A 19291-nucleotide genomic window follows, 5' to 3' on the forward strand; every position below is an offset into this window, starting at 1 on the left:
ATGAATTCCCTCCCCCCTGAAGAGCTTGTCTCTTTGTATACATATGTGTTTATGTGTGTGTGTGTACTCCAGATGATGATGACCTTAATATAAATGCCAAAATTATAAGGATAAGAAGGGGAGAATAAGAAAATAAGAATAAGAATCGTGGAAGTTGTATAAAGATGTGGTGAAGAAGTTGTATAAAGATGTGAGGAGTAGATTTTTTTACATGGAGAGCTGTTAGTGAGTGAAATTATTATTATTATTACCCAAGATCCCATGGAGTCAAAGACTCATCTAGGAGGTCCTTTTATCAAACACACAGCTCATCATACCGTGCTTTAAACACACCCAAATTCTCTGCAGACACCACACTCTCAGGCAAGGCATTCCAATTATTCACAACTCTGCATGAAAAAAACCCGTTTCTCATAATTTATTACTTCTCATACTTAATTTATTATTATTATTATTATTATTTTGGTAACTTCCATATAGTCAACAGATTCATTGTAGGAGGCCATTCAACCAGCAACATATCTATCATAATAAGCTTTGAAGTTATTAACACTACATGCATTCACAATGCAGTTCTCCAGATTTGGTCACCTGGTTTTCAGAAGGATGAAGAAATGTTGGAGAAGGTCCAGAGGCAGCTGACTAAGGTAGTTTCTAACCTCTGGAATGTCGAGTATGAGGAAAGGCTGAAAGATGCAACTTGTAGGTCTCTCTATCATATCTCCCCTCCTCCTCCACCAGACTCTGCAAGTTGCATCTTCTCAACCTTTCCTCATACTTCTCATTCCAGAGGTTAGAAACTATCTTAGTCAGTTGCCTCTGGACCCTCTCCAGCATTTCTTCATCCTTCTGAGGAAAGGCTGAGAAGATGCAACTTGTAGGTCTCTCTATCATATCTCCCCTCCTCCTCCACCAGACTCTGCAAGTTGCACCTTCTCAACCTTTCCTCATACTCAACATTCCAGAGGTTAGAAATTATCTTAGTCAGTCGCCTCTGGACCCTCTCCAGCATTTCTTCATCCTTCTGAAAACCAGGTGACCAAATCCGGCGAGCTGCATTGCCAGAGTGCATTGTGAATGCATGTAGTGTTAATAACTTCAAAGCTTATTATGATAGGTATGTTGCTGGTTGAATGGGCCTCCTACAATGAATCTGTTGACTATATGGAAGTTACCAAAATAATAATAATCATAAATTAAAGTTATTACTCTAACATAAAAGATGTCTTCATAATTTTACCATAATGAATTTTATCCAGGATCTGTGCTCCAGCGATTTGCTAAAAGGTCGCCCTCACTGTACCATGAATCCCTCGATGAGTCTTTGGACTCTCTGGAGGTGTGAAGTAGTAATAATAATTTTTAACATACTTAATTTTCAATCTGCTGGCTACATAATGAACAAGCTTCCTTAGAATTTATGTTGACTAGCAGATCTGGTCAAAATAAAATTCTAAGGAAATTAGAAATCGATATTCTAAGTCGATTATTTTTTGTGTTAATGTACTTGTTTGTAATTTATTTTCCTGTATATTTTTTTCCCTTATATGTTCTTTTTTGTGAGTTTTGTTTAATAAAAGTAGTCATCCATTCTGCTATTCCCCTTTCTAATGATGATACTTCTATTAACAATGATATCGATCTCTTCACTGAATGATAGCAATACACTATCTTTTTTTTTTTCCCCGTTGGAGAAAGGCTATACTGCATACAAACCAAAGGTTGCTTATGAAATACAGCCAATACCACTGTCAACATCCTCTATGCAAATTATCCTTCAGTGAAGAACAAAAAAAAAAAAAAAAGGATAAATTTTGTGATTTTTGAAAGTTGTGAAATCCAACTTTCAAAAAAAAAAAAAAAAAATCAGCTAACGCCTTTTTATTCCCGTATACGGGAGTAGGCTAGGCCATTTAGCCCTATCTAACTTTTGGAGACTGAGTGGGCAGTTCAATCTCCACTGGTACCCAATCAGAGACAGATGGCCCAAGGCTATCACTAATTAAGCGGTACGCAGTGAAGAGAGATGGCTCAAATGTGCCGCCATCTCGTGGTCCCTAACACAATATATATATATATTTTTTTAATGTCTGAAATAATGTGGGTTCTACGGTCGATTTTCTTGAGTTTACAGGACGAAAAACCCGAGTTTCCGGGAGGAAAAACCTGCTTGCCCGTGCCAGAGATTGACTAACTCTGGAACCGGTCGAAAAAAGGCTTAGAAAAATTTCCTCTAGTCGCCGACAAGACTGGAAACCAAGCCTTCCTTCGTGCGGCCAAGCACGGTGGTGTGCAAATGCCACATCCACTGAGCTACACAGGCTACAAATGTGTAATGTTATACTTCTAAATAAATCCGCTAAAAGTCTGCAAGATTCTCTGACTAAATTGAATAACTGTTGTAATAGATATGGTATGAAGGTCAGCAATAAAAAGACAAAGACAATGAAAATAGGCAGAATCATTGAAAATGTTAACTGTGTTGTGAATGGAGAACCTGTGGAACAAGTAAAACATTTCAGCTACTTAGGCACAATTTTTAGTGAAGATGGTAAATTAAATATAGAAATAGACAACAGAATCAACAAAGCTCATATGGTAGGAAGTCAATTGAATAAATTCATATGGAATAAGAGAGAAATTAGTTGGAACACTAAATTAGCTGTTTACAAGACAGTGTTCAAACCAGTTTTAACTTACGGATCTGAGAGCTGGGTCAGAAGTAAAACACTTGATCAAAGACTAGAGACTGCAGATATGAGAGTCCTGAGAAAGATTATAGGCGTGAACAGATGGCATCAATGGCAATATCATATTAAAAACGAGGATATTAGGAAAGAACTTGACATTGTCAGCATAACCCATGCCAGGAATGCATTAGCAGAGCTAATCTCAGGTATGGTCACTTAAACAGAATGGGTGAGGAAAGATTAGCAAAACAAGTGTTCTCTGCCAGGTTGGCAGGAAAACGACCCAGAGGAAGACCAAGGTATAGGTGGATTGATACGGTACAAAGTGCCTTAGACGATAGAAATATAAGATCTGATAATGTTGGAGTCTTGACAAGTAACAGACTGATTTGGAGGAAAATTGTAGATAGGAAGTTAGTAATGATGTAATTTTTTTCATGTAGTACTATCATATCCTGTACACCCCCCCTTGAGGGTACATGGCAGGAATTTGATGATGATGTTTCTTTTAACACTCGATACTTCCTGAATGATATAATTGCAAACTTTCTAACTATAACTATTCTAGGAAACTAAAACACAGTGACTAGTCGTAACGATTTATCTTAAATCAAATGTTTGTTTTTTTTTAATTTTAAAGATAACAGTTCAAATTTATGGATATTTCTTATGCAACATTTTTTAATTAAATTAATTTAGCAAATTAATGCTTATGTCAAAAAAATATTATAAGTACAGATTACATTTCTTTTTTGCAACTTTTTTTTTAAACAAATAGCTCTGCATTAATCAAGTAGAGAAATGTCACTGACCTCAGATCAACTTATGTACTATGAGGTGAGATGTTTTTATTTTATTTTTTATTCATTACAGCAGTAGCAGCAATACGTTATGTCATATTGATTTTTTGTTTCTATGACAACAGAAAGGCACGCCAATCCCCATGCAACATGGGATACTAGATGTTTCACATACAGAGGAAAAACCACCAAAGGGAATCCGTGTTATGGTGCCAGTTCACACTTTTCATTTAATGAAGATCTTTTAAGTTATGAAGACAATACTATTTCAAAATCAAGGTGCCATCCTCAAAGGTAAGTTCTAGTGATAATTATGATAATTAATTTACTTATAGTAATTTTTTCATGTAAACATGTCATGACAGTAGCATAAACATAAGTGACATGTGTTAAAACAGGTTGCATATATATACAGCAGTTTTTTAATAAATTATTATTTATTAATTCTTCATTATTTTATTTTTATAATGTTAGAAATGCTCAATAGTCTGAAAAATGTACAGTGATTTGATATGGATTCTTTATGACTGGTGTAAATATATGCATTTCACTTTCATAAATCAGATTTTAATCTTTTTAAAATATTTCTTCTATGATTTGTATTTGGTAAAATTTTATTTTCAATATTTTGACGTGGACAAAGGAGTAGGGTTGTAGTTTTAATATTAATAAATGCAAGGTGTTGTATTTTGAAGTGCAGAAATACAAGGCTGTACTGCAGGAAGTGAACGACATTCAAGATTTGGGAGTGATGGTTGCAGTAGACTGAAGTTTAGAGAACATATTGCAAGTGTTGCAAAGATTGTACATTGTAGTGCTGCTCTGATGTGAAGTACTCTGACACATAGGGATAAGGAGGTGGTTGTGCCACTGTATAAAGCACTGGTTAGACCACACTTGGACTATTGTGCTCAGATTTGGTCACTTGGTTTTCAATGTGATGTGGAAACATTGGAGAGGGTCCAGAGAAGAATGACTAAGACAATATCAGGACTATGGAATGCTGGCTGTGGAGAAAGATTGAATGAAATGCAGTTTGGTGGATAAGAAGAAAAGAGGTGATATAATAAAGACATTTAAGTTAGTGAGGAGATTTTAAAAAGAGTAGAAGGTGAGAAAGGAAGAACCAGAGGCCATCTCTGGAAGTTGTGTAAGAGTATGGCAAAGAGGGATGCGAGGATATTTTTTACATGGAGAATTGTCAGTGAATAGAATTCATTACTGAAATATGTTGTTAATGCAGAGAGTGTTATGGATTTTAAGATTCAATATGATAGATTTGTTGTCAGTTGAATGAACCTCCAATGATGAGTTTGCCAACTCCATGGAGGGTGTAACAATAATAATATATTAAAGAGGTGTGTAGATGGCAGGTGAGTGTAAAATCCACGAGTTCTTTGGCTCTATGGAGGTGTCGTGTAAAAATAATAGAACACCATTAATTATTATATTTCGAACAAGCTGACATATTTCTGCATTTGATATACTGATGATACATTACAGTTTTTTTAATATCATATCTCTTACACAGAAGTTGCAAAAGAGTCTATGGCACATCAGTACTTGGGGAGGGGAGGAAGCAAATAGGAATCTGATAGAAATGTGCTTTGAACTATGGAGAATAATCTCCTTTTCTAAAACATGACAAATATAAAAAAAAAACATAATATATTAATTATGTTTATATGTATTAAAAATTAATACATATAAAAACACTAATAATTCATGTATCTGTGAGAGATAAATCAGTATCAAAGGTGTTTTCTTACATTGTCAGCATTACTGGGATAAAGAAGAAGAGTATCTGGTATTGATAACATAATCTGAATGTACAAAGCAGAGACATGGCTACAGAGGAAGAATAAGTCCATAGAAATACATTATTATTATTACTTTATATAATATTCATCAAAGCTTGATTTGCTTCCTCAGTCTTAATATTCCACTAATTCAAGCCCTACCCAAGGGCTTATTGGGGAAATACTTTCTGAAAATGAAAGCTGTGCCGAACAAAGTGGCCTTTTGCAGCTGCCCAATTTTTAATCCATCTAACTCGAGTGCTTCTAGATGTTTTATCAATGTTTTAGGGATGGCGCCTAAAGCACCTATTATTATGGGAATAACTTTCGTTTTCTTTTGCCAGATTCGTTCAACTTCGATTTGCAAATCGCGATATTTTGTAATTTTTTCATTTTCTTTGTTGTCAATCCAACTATCTCCTGGTACTGATATTTCGATAAACTTAACACCCTTGTTTTCACTTTTTTCAACCACTGTGATATCGGGTGTATTACATTACAAGCTTTTGTCTGGATTTTGAAATCCCAGAGTATTTTAGCTTTTTCATTCTCAATCACTTTCTGGTGAACTTTATGCTTCCAATAGTCTTTAGATACTTTAAACCCACACTTTTTACATAACTGCAAGTGGGTTATCTTAGCTACGTTATCATGCCTTTTATGGTACTCAATTTGTGCGATTTTGCTGCATCCACCTATAATGTGGTCTACCGTTTCTTCCTTTTCTTTGCACAATCTACATTTACTGTCTTTTTGAATTTTTTGTATTTTTGCTTTCATAACATTGGTTTTAATGGCCTGTTCTTGTGCTGCAAAAATTACCGATTCTGTTTCTTTCTTTAGTGCTCCATTTCTCAACCATTGCCAGGTCAAGTTGCTGTCAGCGTTTTCAGTTCTCACTTTTACTTGGTTGGTTTTGTATTCCAATTTTGTCTCCATGGGTTTAAATAAACCCTCTTTCCTTACCTCAATTAGAAATGTTTCCGTTGTTTGCTGCAGATAATTATTCAAATTTCATTTTTTTTCTTCAATAACTTGCTTCACTTGTAATAATCCTCTACCTCCTTTTTTGCATGATAGATATAGCCTATCAATGTCACTGCGAGGATTGAGGGCATGGTGCATTGTCATTAATTTTCGAGATTTTCGATCTAAATCTTCCATCTCTAGCTGGGTCCATTCAACAATGACTGCTGAATATCTCAGAACAGGTATGGCCCAAGTATTAATTGCTTTTATCAAATTTCCAACATTAAGCATTGACTTAAGGAGTTTCTTAATCGTCTTATGTATTCTGCTCTAGTCTTTCTTTGATCTTATTGTGCTTTTTTGTGATGCTTCTAAAATTCCCAAATATTTGTAACTGTCTTCGAATTTTATTGCCTTGATTATTTCACCATTGAGCAGCTCGATTTCATTCACATCTTCAAACTTTCTTGTTATTCCAGCAATTGTACATTTGTCTAAGCCAAAATCCATTGATATATCTTGACTGAATGTGTGCACAGTGTTAAGCAACGATCTGAGTTCATTCTCTGATTTTGCATACAACTTCAGGTCATCCTTGTATAAAGGGTGAGATATCTCTGCACTCTTTTGTGCAGTTTGATAACCATGAGCAGTTTTATTTAAAATTCTAGTTAAGGGGATCAATGACAATAAACAATAGAAGAGATAATGAGTCTCCTTGAAAGATGCCCCTTTTGATGTTTACCTCTCCATTTTCTTCTCTATTTATAACCAACGTTGTTTTCCAGTTTTTCATGCTGGATTGCAAACATTTTTGCACGTTTTCGCTAATACCGAATAGTTCTGTGCATTTTAAAATCCAACTATGAGGCACTGAATCAAACGCTTTTCTACGTTTGCAATTTTTAAGAATCATTTTATCAATCAGCAATTGGTCTTTTGTGCCTCTTGAATTTTTGCTGTTACTTTTTTGTTCAATTGGGAGAAGAGAATGTGCTTTAAGATAGCTGTATATTTTATCAGCTAGTATGCCTGTGAGTAGCTTAAAAGTTGTTGGCAAGCAGGTTATTGGTCGGAAATTTTCTGGGTTGAACCTTTTTCTTTATCCTTTATGATCAAAAACATTTTCCCTGCTGTGAGCCACTCTTCTTTGCTTTTTCCTTCTAAAACATCATAAAATTGGTTAGCAAGTCTTTCATGTAAGCCTGTTAGATATTTTAACCAGTAGCCATGTAATTCATCCTTTCCGGGTGTTGATCAATTTTTTATTTTTTTAGCTTGCTTTTGAACCATTTCAGTTGGTCCATTTTTCGTTCTTGAGATTCATTCGTAATTTGTTCAATCCATTTCGCCTTTTTATTTGCCTCTTAGGGTTGTCCCATAGGTTTTTCCAAAACTTTAGTGTATTTTCTTTGTCTCTGGTATTTATATTTATATTTTCTTTAAGGTTATATATATATATATATGTCACTCCCACACAAGAAAGATCCCAAGACCTATGATATGACAGTGCCATGTGTGGGTAAGTGAGAGATGGAAGAGAGGAATATGTTGATGTGCTTTTTGAAAACCTGAATGTTGTAGCCATTGAGAAAGACAGTTCCAAAGAGCAGAGGTGTAAGAAATGAAGGTAGAGGATAAAGTTGGTCTGATGAGTTTGGAGTTGAACTGTAAATGAGTGCTGACTGGCAGCTGCTCATGTTTGTATGTGAGAACAGGAAAGTTTAGGGATTGTAGCAAGGGTCTGTTTTGGGACTATTGCTGTTTAACTAGTATGTTAATGATATAAAGGTTTAAATGACGTTATATAGCTCTTTGATGAAACAAAACTGAGAAGATCCATGAGGAGTAGAGTAGATATTATGGCCTTTCAAGAAGACTTCAATAGACTGGGTGAATGGGCAAGTGAGGGAAGATATCAATGCTGCATAGTGTAAATTTTTAAAATTTGGAAAGCAAAAATGGGATGCAGATTATACAATCAGTGGGGATATCTTAGACGAAGTGGAGGAGATGAGAGATCTGGGAGTGATGGTAGATAAGGACATAAAATTTCTTGGACACACTGTGAGGACAGCATATTATGGCAATGATTCAATGGATAATGACATGTAAAAGTAAGGATGTTATGGTTCTATTGTTTAAGGCTTTGATCAAACTATATATGGATTGCTGTGTACATATTTAGTTGCCTAGTTTTCAAAAATGATGAAGAGATACTGGAAAGACACTAAGATGATTTTTAGTTTCTGGAATGTTGAGTATGAAGCTAGACTGAGAAAATGCAATTTGCAGAGTCTAGTGGATAAGAGGAGGAAATAAGACTGAGGCATATAAGTTGGTAAGGGGTTATAACTAGTTTAATATTGATGAGGATTTTCACAGAACTGGGGAGACAGAGAAGAAAAAGAGGAATCCCGGAAGCTATATAAGGAAGATGTGAGCAGGAGGGATAGATTTCTTGCATGAAGAATGGTACTTGACTGGAATGCACTGCTTGAGAGTGTGGTGAGTGTAGGGACCATGAATGCATTTAAAGATATGGTATAATTATCTGTGTATTTGATAGTGGGATCTCCCACAATGAGTCATTTGACTTTATGGAGGTCTGAGGATGATGATGATAATATGGTAATCCCTCAATTATTCAAACATAGTGGTAGAGCAATTTCTGCTAAATAGCTGAAAGTGCAATTACATGATACTTTTACAGAAGTCATTTGACACACTAATCTATTTGAGGGTCAGTTAATTGGTGTGTTCATTTAAACATCAGATAATTGAGATATTACTGTAACACTACCATTACTACTACTACTAATAATAATAATAAAGAAGGATAGAAACTAATATGCCTCTTTATGAGAGCTTTGTTATGATGACTACATCAAAAAGGCTACAGCACTTAGATCTGGTCAAAGATTTTGCCAGGATGAAGAAGTGGAAAGGATATAGAAATGGGGAAAACTGGAACACTGAGTATGAGGACAGATTAAGAAAATGTGAGCTCCAAATCCTAGTAATTAGGCAGAAGGAGAGTGGAATGATCGAGATTTACAAGCTGTTAATAGAATTTTATCAAAATTAAGCACTGAGTTAATACCAAGAGAAGGTAAGGTTATGAAAGAACAAGATTGAGAGATGATCGAAAAGAGTTTGACATGAGATGGTGGACTTTAGCCAAAGAGAGAAGAAACTGGAAATTTAAGGGAGGCCTATATCCAGAAGTGGATAGAAATAGGCTAAAGAAGAAGAAAAGAAAATAGAATTTTATACATGGAGATGGTTAAATAAATTTGGTTATAAGCTAGGAGGGAAAAAACATGGAAGCTGAATAGAAGTACAGCTCAAATAATTTAATTCTATGTCCTAAACAGCACTAAATAAAACTGTGGAATGAAAAAACATCATCAGTTGTCAATTATTTCAGTCCATACTTTATCATAATTCATGAACCAAGATTATTTAACAAATACTATTACCTGAAAAGTTATACTGAAGAAAAAATTGCATTTTTGCAAGCTCATCAGACTTCTATTAGTTTTAAGATGGAAAGAAACATTCCATTTTCATAATGAAAGCATTCTTTTTTTTTTTTGATAATGTGAAAACTATTGTGGCATTTATTTTGATACTGGTAGTGTTCATTGCTTCAATAGAAAGTTTCAAATTCAGTGAATTTATTACTGACCAAGGAGAAAAACTGATTTTGAGTTTGTGTTTAAAGAAGGAAAAACAAAAAAAAAAAACAATATTTAAAAGATACATTCTTTTGAAAAGTGTATAAGGGGGACCAAAATATGCCAGGTGCTGTAGCAAACATTGTGAAAAACAGAAATTGCTGGAACATCAGGTAAGGCAAGTGAGAAGTTTTGAGATAACTGTTGTATATTTTACTGGAAATTTCAGTTTATTATTATTATTATATTAAAATATAATTTGTTTTATTTATCAATTTAACCTCCAATTACATATTACTACTTAATTAGCTGATACAAACACACAACCTTTATGTTAAAATGCATTAACCATTAAAAAATGGTAGTTTTTTAAATATCTAATTCTGTGTCAATTTGATTTAACAAGTTTTAGTCAAAATAGTGACTCTTAGTTGTTGAAAATAATTTAAGGTGCCAAAGAGTCTCCCTGAAGAACTCTAGTGGAAATAGGAAAGCTCTCAGTCATCTTTCCATTACCATCACTCTTGCATGATAATTCTGGTAAAGTTCTTATATTGCTTTGATTACTTTCATAGGTATGATATAATTGAGAATTTTGAACATCTTTTGTCTACTGATAATCTTTGAAGTTTAAGATTAAGGGAACATTTTATCTCTTGCTCTTTTTACCAACCTTCTAAGAAAGTGGATGTGTAAGAAACCTGCTTGATTTTTGAGATGTTACATATGGTTCAATTCAGTTTAGAAGCATCCTCTTACAGATTTCAGCATGGTAGGAAGTAGTATGATTCCTCTATAATTTTCTGGGTTGTTTAGATTTTTTTTATATTTTTTTTAGTTATTTGTATTATTAGACCTTCTTTCCATTGTGATGGACTGTTCACTGTATCTAGAGCTGTATTACAGATATTTAACAGTTCTTTCCAAAGCTCTTTTCCTCTATGTTTAATAGCCTCTGCTGTTATACCATCAAATTCAAGTGCTTTCTCTTTCTTTTGGGTTTTTAGTGCAGTCAAATTCTGGCATTGTAAAATTGTTACACATAATGGGACATTCTTTTTGAATTATTATTTCTGGAAAGCATCCCTAGTGAAGTTCACTGATGAATTATTCAACAGTTTTTCAAAGTTGTTCTTCCACACTAAAAGTTCTTCAGATGTCATCAGCTATCTTATTCATTTCCCCCACCCCCCACCCCCAGTGGAATACATTGAGACATTGTTGCTTAAATAGCAGGAATGTCTGAATGTGTCTCCATTCAGCTTCTTCCTGATTCCATGTTACAGCTCCAAGCTATCTTCTAAGCTTTTCATAATCCACACATATCCTTTCCTCTTCATATGGTTGATTGCCACTGAGGTGATCAGCTAATGCACACTGTTGTCAATTGGAAGGAATTCTTTTTTCTCATTTTGAGTAGAATGAGTTTCTGATCACAGTGGTGAGTACATCATCTCTGAATGAATTCAAGGTGAGTTATAATTGATAGCGCACATGCAGAGAAGACAGAATTCAATGAATTCTTCGACTCCCTGAAAATTCCCATATAATAACTTCATGTACATTTAGAGAATCAAAATTAAAATTATACTGTTTCTGAATTGAACAAAAAATTTACTACTTTTCTTTTATTATTATTTTTCTTTTAAAATTTTCCTTTGTACCTGAAATCCATTAAGATTCTTTGATTGGTTTAAACTTGAATCAAAGTATGGTGTATTACCTATAGCATGGCAACAACCACAGCTACCACTTTACCACCAGTAAGAACAGCCTGCCACGTATCACCAGCTCTAATGTCATCAATTAGTGAAGAGACTATTTCTTTGTGGTTGAAATTAGGAGCACTGGAAAAGCTTGAACAAGCAGTGATAGATGGATATGGAGATCTGTTAGTAGGCAAAACATCACGTATCCCCCAAGTCAACAAATTTCTGCGACAAGTACCACTTTTTCAGGTATGATATTTTTTACATTATTTACACTTTAAAAACCCAAGTTAAAGTTATAAAGTGTTTTAATATTCCACATTTATTAATAATGATAAGAATAGCTTTTGCTATTGTTTTGAAACTATGTAAATAAAATGTTTATATTTTGGAGATCAACAGTTTTGGTGGTTATTTTAGGTTATTTGTAAATTTTATTTAAATAATTCATCATGATTATTATTATTATCTGACTTCCATGGAGACAAAGGACTCATTGTGGGAGTCCTCTCTCTCTCTCATGCAAAAAGATCATCGAACCTAAAACCCATTCACAGTTTCCACACTCACCACACTTTCAGGCAGTGCATTCTGTTCACCAATCATTTTTCATGCAAAGAAGCTGCTTCTCACTCCCCTGCTCATATCCACTTTATACAGCTTCCAGTAATGGCCTCTAGTTTTACCCTTTCCAACTCATATGTATCAATCATATCTCTTCTTTTTCTATTCACATTCAGCTGTATTACCTCAATCGCTCTTCATATCTGACATTCCACAGACCTCGCACTAACTTAGTAAATTTTCTCTAAAAATCCTCACCCCCCCCCAAAGTCAGGTGACCAAATCTGTGCACAATAGTCCATATATGGCCAACTTCTTTGCTTCTCTATGTCAATGTTCACCTCATTATGCCATAATCCATTGGGATGAGTGATGGTCAACAAAGACTTGAAGTTTAAGGATCATTGTTAACCATCACTTCCAGGTATCTCATCTCCTCTATCTCCTTCAAAATTTTTCACCATTAATGTATACTCTACATCCCAAACTTGTCTACCAAATTTTAAGACTTTGCAAAATTAAACTGACAGGCCCACTTATCTATCCGTCCATTCACATAGTCTATTCAGATCTTTCTGTAAGGCCACATTTGCTCTACTTCTTATATCTCTTCCCAACTTTGCATTATCAGCAAAACAGCTGCATATCTACAGTTAAGCTGGTCCCAGTGTCATTATCATACAAGTTAAACAATAAGAGCCCCAAAGCATATCCCTGTAGCACCCTACTAGTGATCTTCCTCTTTTGGGATATCACTCTGGAGGAATACACAACCTGCTGATACCTGTCTGACAGCCAATCAGCTATCTAACTTCATAGTCTGTTATCCAATCCCATCTGTTTCAATTTAGCTAGTAGCTTGTCTTGTGACAGTCTATCAAAGGCCTCAAGTACACCACCATTTATGTACCTCCTTTATTGAGTGAATTTGTCACCTTGTTGTAACAAGTAAGCAGATTACTGAAACATGACCTTACCCTTACAAATCCATGCTGACCATCATAAAGAATACTGCTATTATCAACCCACTTCTGAAACTTAGTCCTCACCAACTTCTCTAACATACACAGATTGGCCTATAATTTGCAGCCCCAATCTTATTCCCTCCCTACACTTGGTGAAGTGGAAAAATTTTTTCTCACCTTTGGGACTAGCCATGATGCAAGACTCATGTTAACTAAGCGTACCAAAAGTTCCATTAATTCCTTAAGACAGATGGTGATATATTGTCAAGTCCTGTTGCCTTATTAACATCAAGTTTACTTAATTCCTCATATACTTCCTGCTCATTCACCATTAGTTCCTCCTCCATCACCTCTACATAACTTCTCATGATGCCGCCATCACAAGGATGAAATACACTGATCATTGAGGATATAAAATGCAAAGAATATAGCTGAAACACTTCAGCTATATCCTCTGCATTTTCATTATCCCAGAAAATGTTGGTTATGGAGATAGCTTAACCACCTTACCGGCCATTATGGATCAAATACGCATCCTCGTACGCTTCGTATCCATCCTATATTTCAATGTAATATCAATTTTATTACAATTTTAATATGCACTTCACATCCATGGTAACTTGGACGTATATATACGTCCTGGCCGGTGGCGTGGTTAAAGGAAAGTAATTACAAACTTTGGCAGGTGGAGAAAAAGAGGTAATTTGAGATAGCTGTTTAAGTTAGTGAAGGGATTATAATGAGGAGCAGGTCCCTGGAATTGTACATGAAGTGCAAATGAACATGAGGCATCCCTGTTGTGTAGGGGTGGGTGGCAAAGAAAGGTGCTTTTTTTACATGGTGGAGATGAAAGGAACAATGAAGATTTGAAGTTCAATATGATAAATGTTGGTTGAGTGAAACTTCCACAGTGAGTCTGCTGACTCCATGGAGATTGGTGATAATAATAGTAGAAGAAAAAACATAAGGGAAAAAAACAAGTTGAAAAATGAAAAAAAAAAAAAAGAAGCTTTCAGTCTTCTAAAAGCTATTTTTCTCTATTATCAGTCAATCAAACAACAGTTTTTCTACATGTCCAACAGAAAATTCATTCAAATGCAATCCATCAGCCTCAAACCATTCCAAGTTCCCTTCAAATTTTCTCCATAGATTCACAAGTTTGCTTCACACAACTCAGTCATCTCGCCAATCATTACCTCTGCTGTTAGGGCAACACACTGACCACTTTTTCAACAATACTATTTTCCTTTATCTTCAGCCTCAAATTCCTCAAATCTCTTTTTTCCTATTGAAACAAATAACTGATGCCTCTTTTCTTCCTTTCATGCTTTGCATGGAAGGAAGAAAAGGGGCATCAGTTATTCGTTTCAATGTTCCATCCACCTGGCATTTTTTTCATATCTGACTTCCTCCTCAGTGTGAAAACAAATATCAAACTTTGGAGTTTGAGTGGCAAACTCTGAAGAAAACATGGATTGATTCAGTTAGGGAGGCAGCAGCAAAGTTGTTTACATGGACATCAAATAAGAACATCATGGTGGACACAAGAAAATTAAATTAAATTAAACTTGACATGAAATTATATTCTTGTTCAATCCTTTATCCAAGTATAAGCAAACAAAGTTTGTGCTTCAAGTATCTTCACAATTAGGCTACTTACATTCAGAAGTTGATGACTTCACATCAGTTGTCTCAGTATCCCACAATGCAAAGCAAACTTCTTTTCTGACATGTATGATGCTATGCATCATGGGAAGGGCTGCTACCCTGTCCAGTTTCGGCCTTTATTGACATCTTATCAGTGGGATCCAGACCTAGGAAGATATCATGGTTGAATTAATTCAGCAGCCATATATTTTCTATATATAAACAGTAAAAAGACATATTACCTTATTATTAATATACTCTGGATCAGATATAGAAAGTGAAAGTTTTTTTTTTTTTTATTTATTACTAAGTAATTATATTTGCTGAGAATTATATTCTTGTTTAATCCTTTTACACCAGTGTAAGCCAATAAAAGATTACAGATGAAATATCTTCAGAACTAAATAAAGTTTGTATGCAAAGAATCTTAACTACTCGCTTGCAGTTGGGTAAAATGATTAAACAAGAATTCTTGGCAAGTATAATTTACTTAGTAACTCCAAGTGAAAAAAATTTCTATATTTATCTCTGATCTACAGTATTTTAATAATAAGGTAATACACCTTTGTACCACTTGTATATAGGTCTAGCTCCCACTGATGAGACCTCATTAAAGGTTGAAACCAATTTGGATAGTAACCCTGCCTTAATGCTTAGCATTATGTACATCTGAAAGGAAGTGCACTTTGCATTATGGGATAACAAGGTAAATGATGCGAAGTCATCAGCCTCTATATATAAGCAGCCTAGTTGCAAAGATACTTCATGCATAAGCTTTGTTTTCTTACACTTGGATAAAAAGATTAAACAAGAATATTTTTTGGCAAGTATAGTTTACTTATTGTAGATAATTTTAAAGCTTTAGCTGTTTGAGCTCTGCAAAGCTTTTCACATGTGTATGATAAGCAAAACCGCTATAATCAGCAAACCTATGAGTTGGGTTTGAAGACAGTGAGAGCAAATTGTTTATGTATATGAGGAAGAGGATGGGTGAAATAACAGAGTCCTGGAAACATGTTTTAATAATGTTATATAAACCTGTATTAATAACTGAGAAACACCTGTATTAATAGAAAAATCTGAAAAGAGAACATCTTCTACCATTACAGATAGTGAACAACCTGAGAGAAAAACTGGTCACCCAATTACAAATGGAGGAAGACAGACCATGTGATGGTAATTAGCAAAGAAATCCTCAAAACCAAACCATATAGAATGACATGGAAATGTCAGGTGCAACAGCACAGATTTCTCCAAACTATTCCATACAAAGTTTCCAGATGTGGGTGATATAGGTGAAATCCAACACTAGTGGTCACTGATTAGTTGACAGTTCTCTAGGTTTCAAAGCAGTTGACTGTTGATGACCCTCTCCAGATGAGATCAACAGGTCAGTTTGATGACTACTATTTTTTTTTTTTTTTTTTTTTTTTTTTTGGAAGTGACTGCATATGGAATCTTCCATGCTATTGAGTGGATTCCAACTAAGTATAACATAGTGTATAGATGATAAAGAATAGGAGCACAGTTGGTGGGATTCCTTCAGGACTAAAGATTGTTTTGATATCAAGGTTGCTCATGATTTTTCTGATATCATTCTGGCAGAAGGCCACAGGAGGCATATGGTGCAAGGTTCCAGCTGGATATTGAAAGAAACTGCTAGGATTTTTCTTGGCCTGATTGGCTAATTGCTGTCCTTATAACCAAAGACAGCAAAAGTGTTGTCCTTGCCTTCCTGATTGGCTCTTTGTACTTTTCATCAATGGCGACCGGTGAAATTTTAAGTGGGGGTGCTGCCTATACAAAATAAAAAAAAATTTTTTTTTTTTTTTCTAATCAGTAATCAATTTATATTTATTTATGTAATAAATTGATTACTAATTAGAAAAAAAAAAATGTTTATTTTGTATAAGCAGCACCTCACTTAAAATTTCACCGGCCGCCACTGCTCCTCATGCAACTGATTAATTATCCTTTATTTTACCTTATTTCCATAATCCTCTTTCAGATTACATGCTTAACCTCTTCACATACCCATTTCATACCTACTTTTATAAACCTCTTTGTTGGAATACATTAAGACATTGTTGCTATTAAATAGTTCTTGATGAGTGTTCATGCAGCATTTTTCTCCTTTTCACTCAATTCCTTATTCCATACTACAGTTCCAATGTTATCTTCTAAATTTTCCTAATTATCACTTTGTATTTCAACATATATCCTTTTGTCAAAGAAATCTTTTCTGGATGGCTTCTCCACCCAGGTAATCATCTCTTGCAAACTGGAGAAAGATTCAGCAGTTCATTCATAATCAGATCTTCTCATGATATGAATAGATTTAAGACTCTCTCAATCCTCAGATGTCCTTCATTATATACTGTCTAAGATAAACATCCCTCAAGAAATTATTTTTCCTTATTTCCAGATGTTATTTCAATGTATATTTAAAATTGCCCTATCACACTTCTCTTGTTTACTAAGCCAATTTGCCTCTGCATGTATTTGTTGCTGTCCTCCAACATTCTCTGGCCTATAGCAACATCCAGCTAAATATCTCATCTTCATATCATACTGCCACAAAATCATTGCCAGTATTTTCCACTTGTATCTCCACTTTGTGCTGGAAAAATTCTCTTATCATCATTATCAGCACACCATATCTCTTCTTATCTGCCTGAAAAACACTGTATCCTTCTATTCCTATCAGGATATCATTCTCATTTAACCATGCATCACTTATTCACATAACTTCTGGGAAACTAAATGAGACAATTTCATCTCCCTTATTTCTGATATTCCTGTTACTCATAAATAAGCAGAAAAATTCAGTTTGAGAAGTCCCCCCCCCTTCCTACTTGGTTATAAAGAATGTTATACACTGGTGTTCAAAAGCTAAGAACGAACTACATTTTTACCTGTACAGTATCCCCCCCCCCCCTTATCCATGGGAGATACATTCCAAGACATCCCACAGATAGTACCGAACCCTAGATATACTATGTTTTTTCCTATACATATATACATACATATGATAAAGTTTAATTTATAAATTAGGCACAGTAAGAGATTAACAACAATAACTAATAATAAAATAGAACAATTATAACAACATACTGTAATAAAAGTTATCTGAATGTGAATGGAATCTTGCAACTTAGCACATATCTTTTATTATTATTATTATTTATTTATTATTTTATGAATTTGAGAAATTTCATCTTAATCACTTAAAAAGAAGCACTTTATGGCTTCTCTTTGGCATATCCGAATTAAAATTACCAACATCACTATACTTGCACTTTGGGGCCATTATTAAGAAATAAGGGTTACTTGAACACAAGCACTGCGATACCATGACAGTCGATCTGATAATCAAGAACTACTTGGAACGATGCATAATTTAAAACTTATGAGTTGTCTATTACTAAAAGAAAGAGCAATACACTTCATTCTGGCAACGTAAAATTACATAGGCAAAGTGGATACTGGAGCCAACATTATTTCAAAGCTGAATGATTGTAGAAACTATGAAAGTTTCATAAGTTGACCTGAGAGCTTATGAAAATACAATCCTTGGCATCCCCAAGTTGCCTTAGTTTGCACTACTCGACTTAATTAGCTAAGATAACTCAGAGATGCCAAGGACTGTATTCTCGTAAGCTTTCAGATCAACTTACAAAACTTTCATAGTTTCTATATGCATTTGACTTTGAAATAATGTTGAATCTAATATCCACTTTGCCGATGTAATTATAAATTGTTCATTTCTGGAATTTTCTATTTAATATTTTTGGACCAGGGTTGAATGCAGATAACTGATACTGTAGATAGCAAACCTGCAGATAAGGGGGGGGGGGGCTACAGTATATGAAAAAATTATCATGACTACAGTCAAATGGTTGGACAAAAATTTATTACCAGTTTATTACCATTTATTACCAATAAATTATATTACACAAAAAATGTATTATAAATTTTGTACAAATTATATTGCAATACGTTTTTGGTAAAAGCTACAAATTTCCTAAGGATGTAGTTAAGGAATTAATGTTTGGTGCTTACAAGAAAACTATGTGGGGAGACATTTCAGTATGGAATATGTTTGCCTCAAACCATGACCATGATGCAGCTCTCACAATGTCATACTATACTTAGCATCCAGTGATTCAGGAGTTCACTGGCCCACTCCTCCTCCCTCAGAGCAAGGATAAGGCCTTGTTTGTTTTCTGGAAGGGAATTTCATTCTATTGTGTCCTATGATGCTGACATCTTGGAGAGCATCCGTGGTCTCCAGAAATATTTCCACTGCTTGTATATGATGTGGTGTGGCATCCATAAAAATAAATCCACCTACAGCACCATGGAACAATTTAACATGATGTTGAGGAACTTTGTTGCAATATTGTTCACTAGTCATAGTCTCTTTTTCCAGCACTTGTAGCTTGGTGCATCCATTAAGCATAATGTC

At 34.6% G+C, this 19291-nt stretch overlaps 2 protein-coding genes across 3 annotated transcripts in view; one reads left to right on the forward strand and one right to left on the reverse strand.

Annotated features, from left to right (window-relative positions):
* The window catches only part of LOC150109861 (uncharacterized), a 391072-nt gene that overhangs the window by 13488 nt on the left and 358293 nt on the right, over positions 1 to 19291 (reverse strand). The window contains exon 5 of one of the 2 annotated variants that reach the window (XR_016550635.1): positions 14837 to 14990. The exons of the other annotated variant lie outside the window; for it this stretch is intronic. The gene's annotated coding sequence lies outside the window, so the exon portion shown is untranslated. The remainder of the gene's footprint in view (positions 1 to 14836; positions 14991 to 19291) is intronic. 2 annotated transcript variants of the gene reach the window in all.
* Positions 15278 to 19291, forward strand: part of LOC150109862 (uncharacterized) — a 244348-nt gene continuing 240334 nt past the window's right edge. Inside the window, exon 1 of the mRNA XM_090396070.1 lies at positions 15278 to 15298. Coding sequence (XP_090252196.1) covers positions 15278 to 15298 — 21 coding nt within the window. The remainder of the gene's footprint in view (positions 15299 to 19291) is intronic.

Source organism: Typopeltis vanoorti, chromosome 1 (assembly GCF_054136105.1).
Source record: "Typopeltis vanoorti isolate ZY-2024b chromosome 1, IOZ_Tvanoo_1.0, whole genome shotgun sequence".
In the NCBI taxonomy this organism is placed as follows: domain Eukaryota; kingdom Metazoa; phylum Arthropoda; class Arachnida; order Uropygi; family Thelyphonidae; genus Typopeltis; species Typopeltis vanoorti.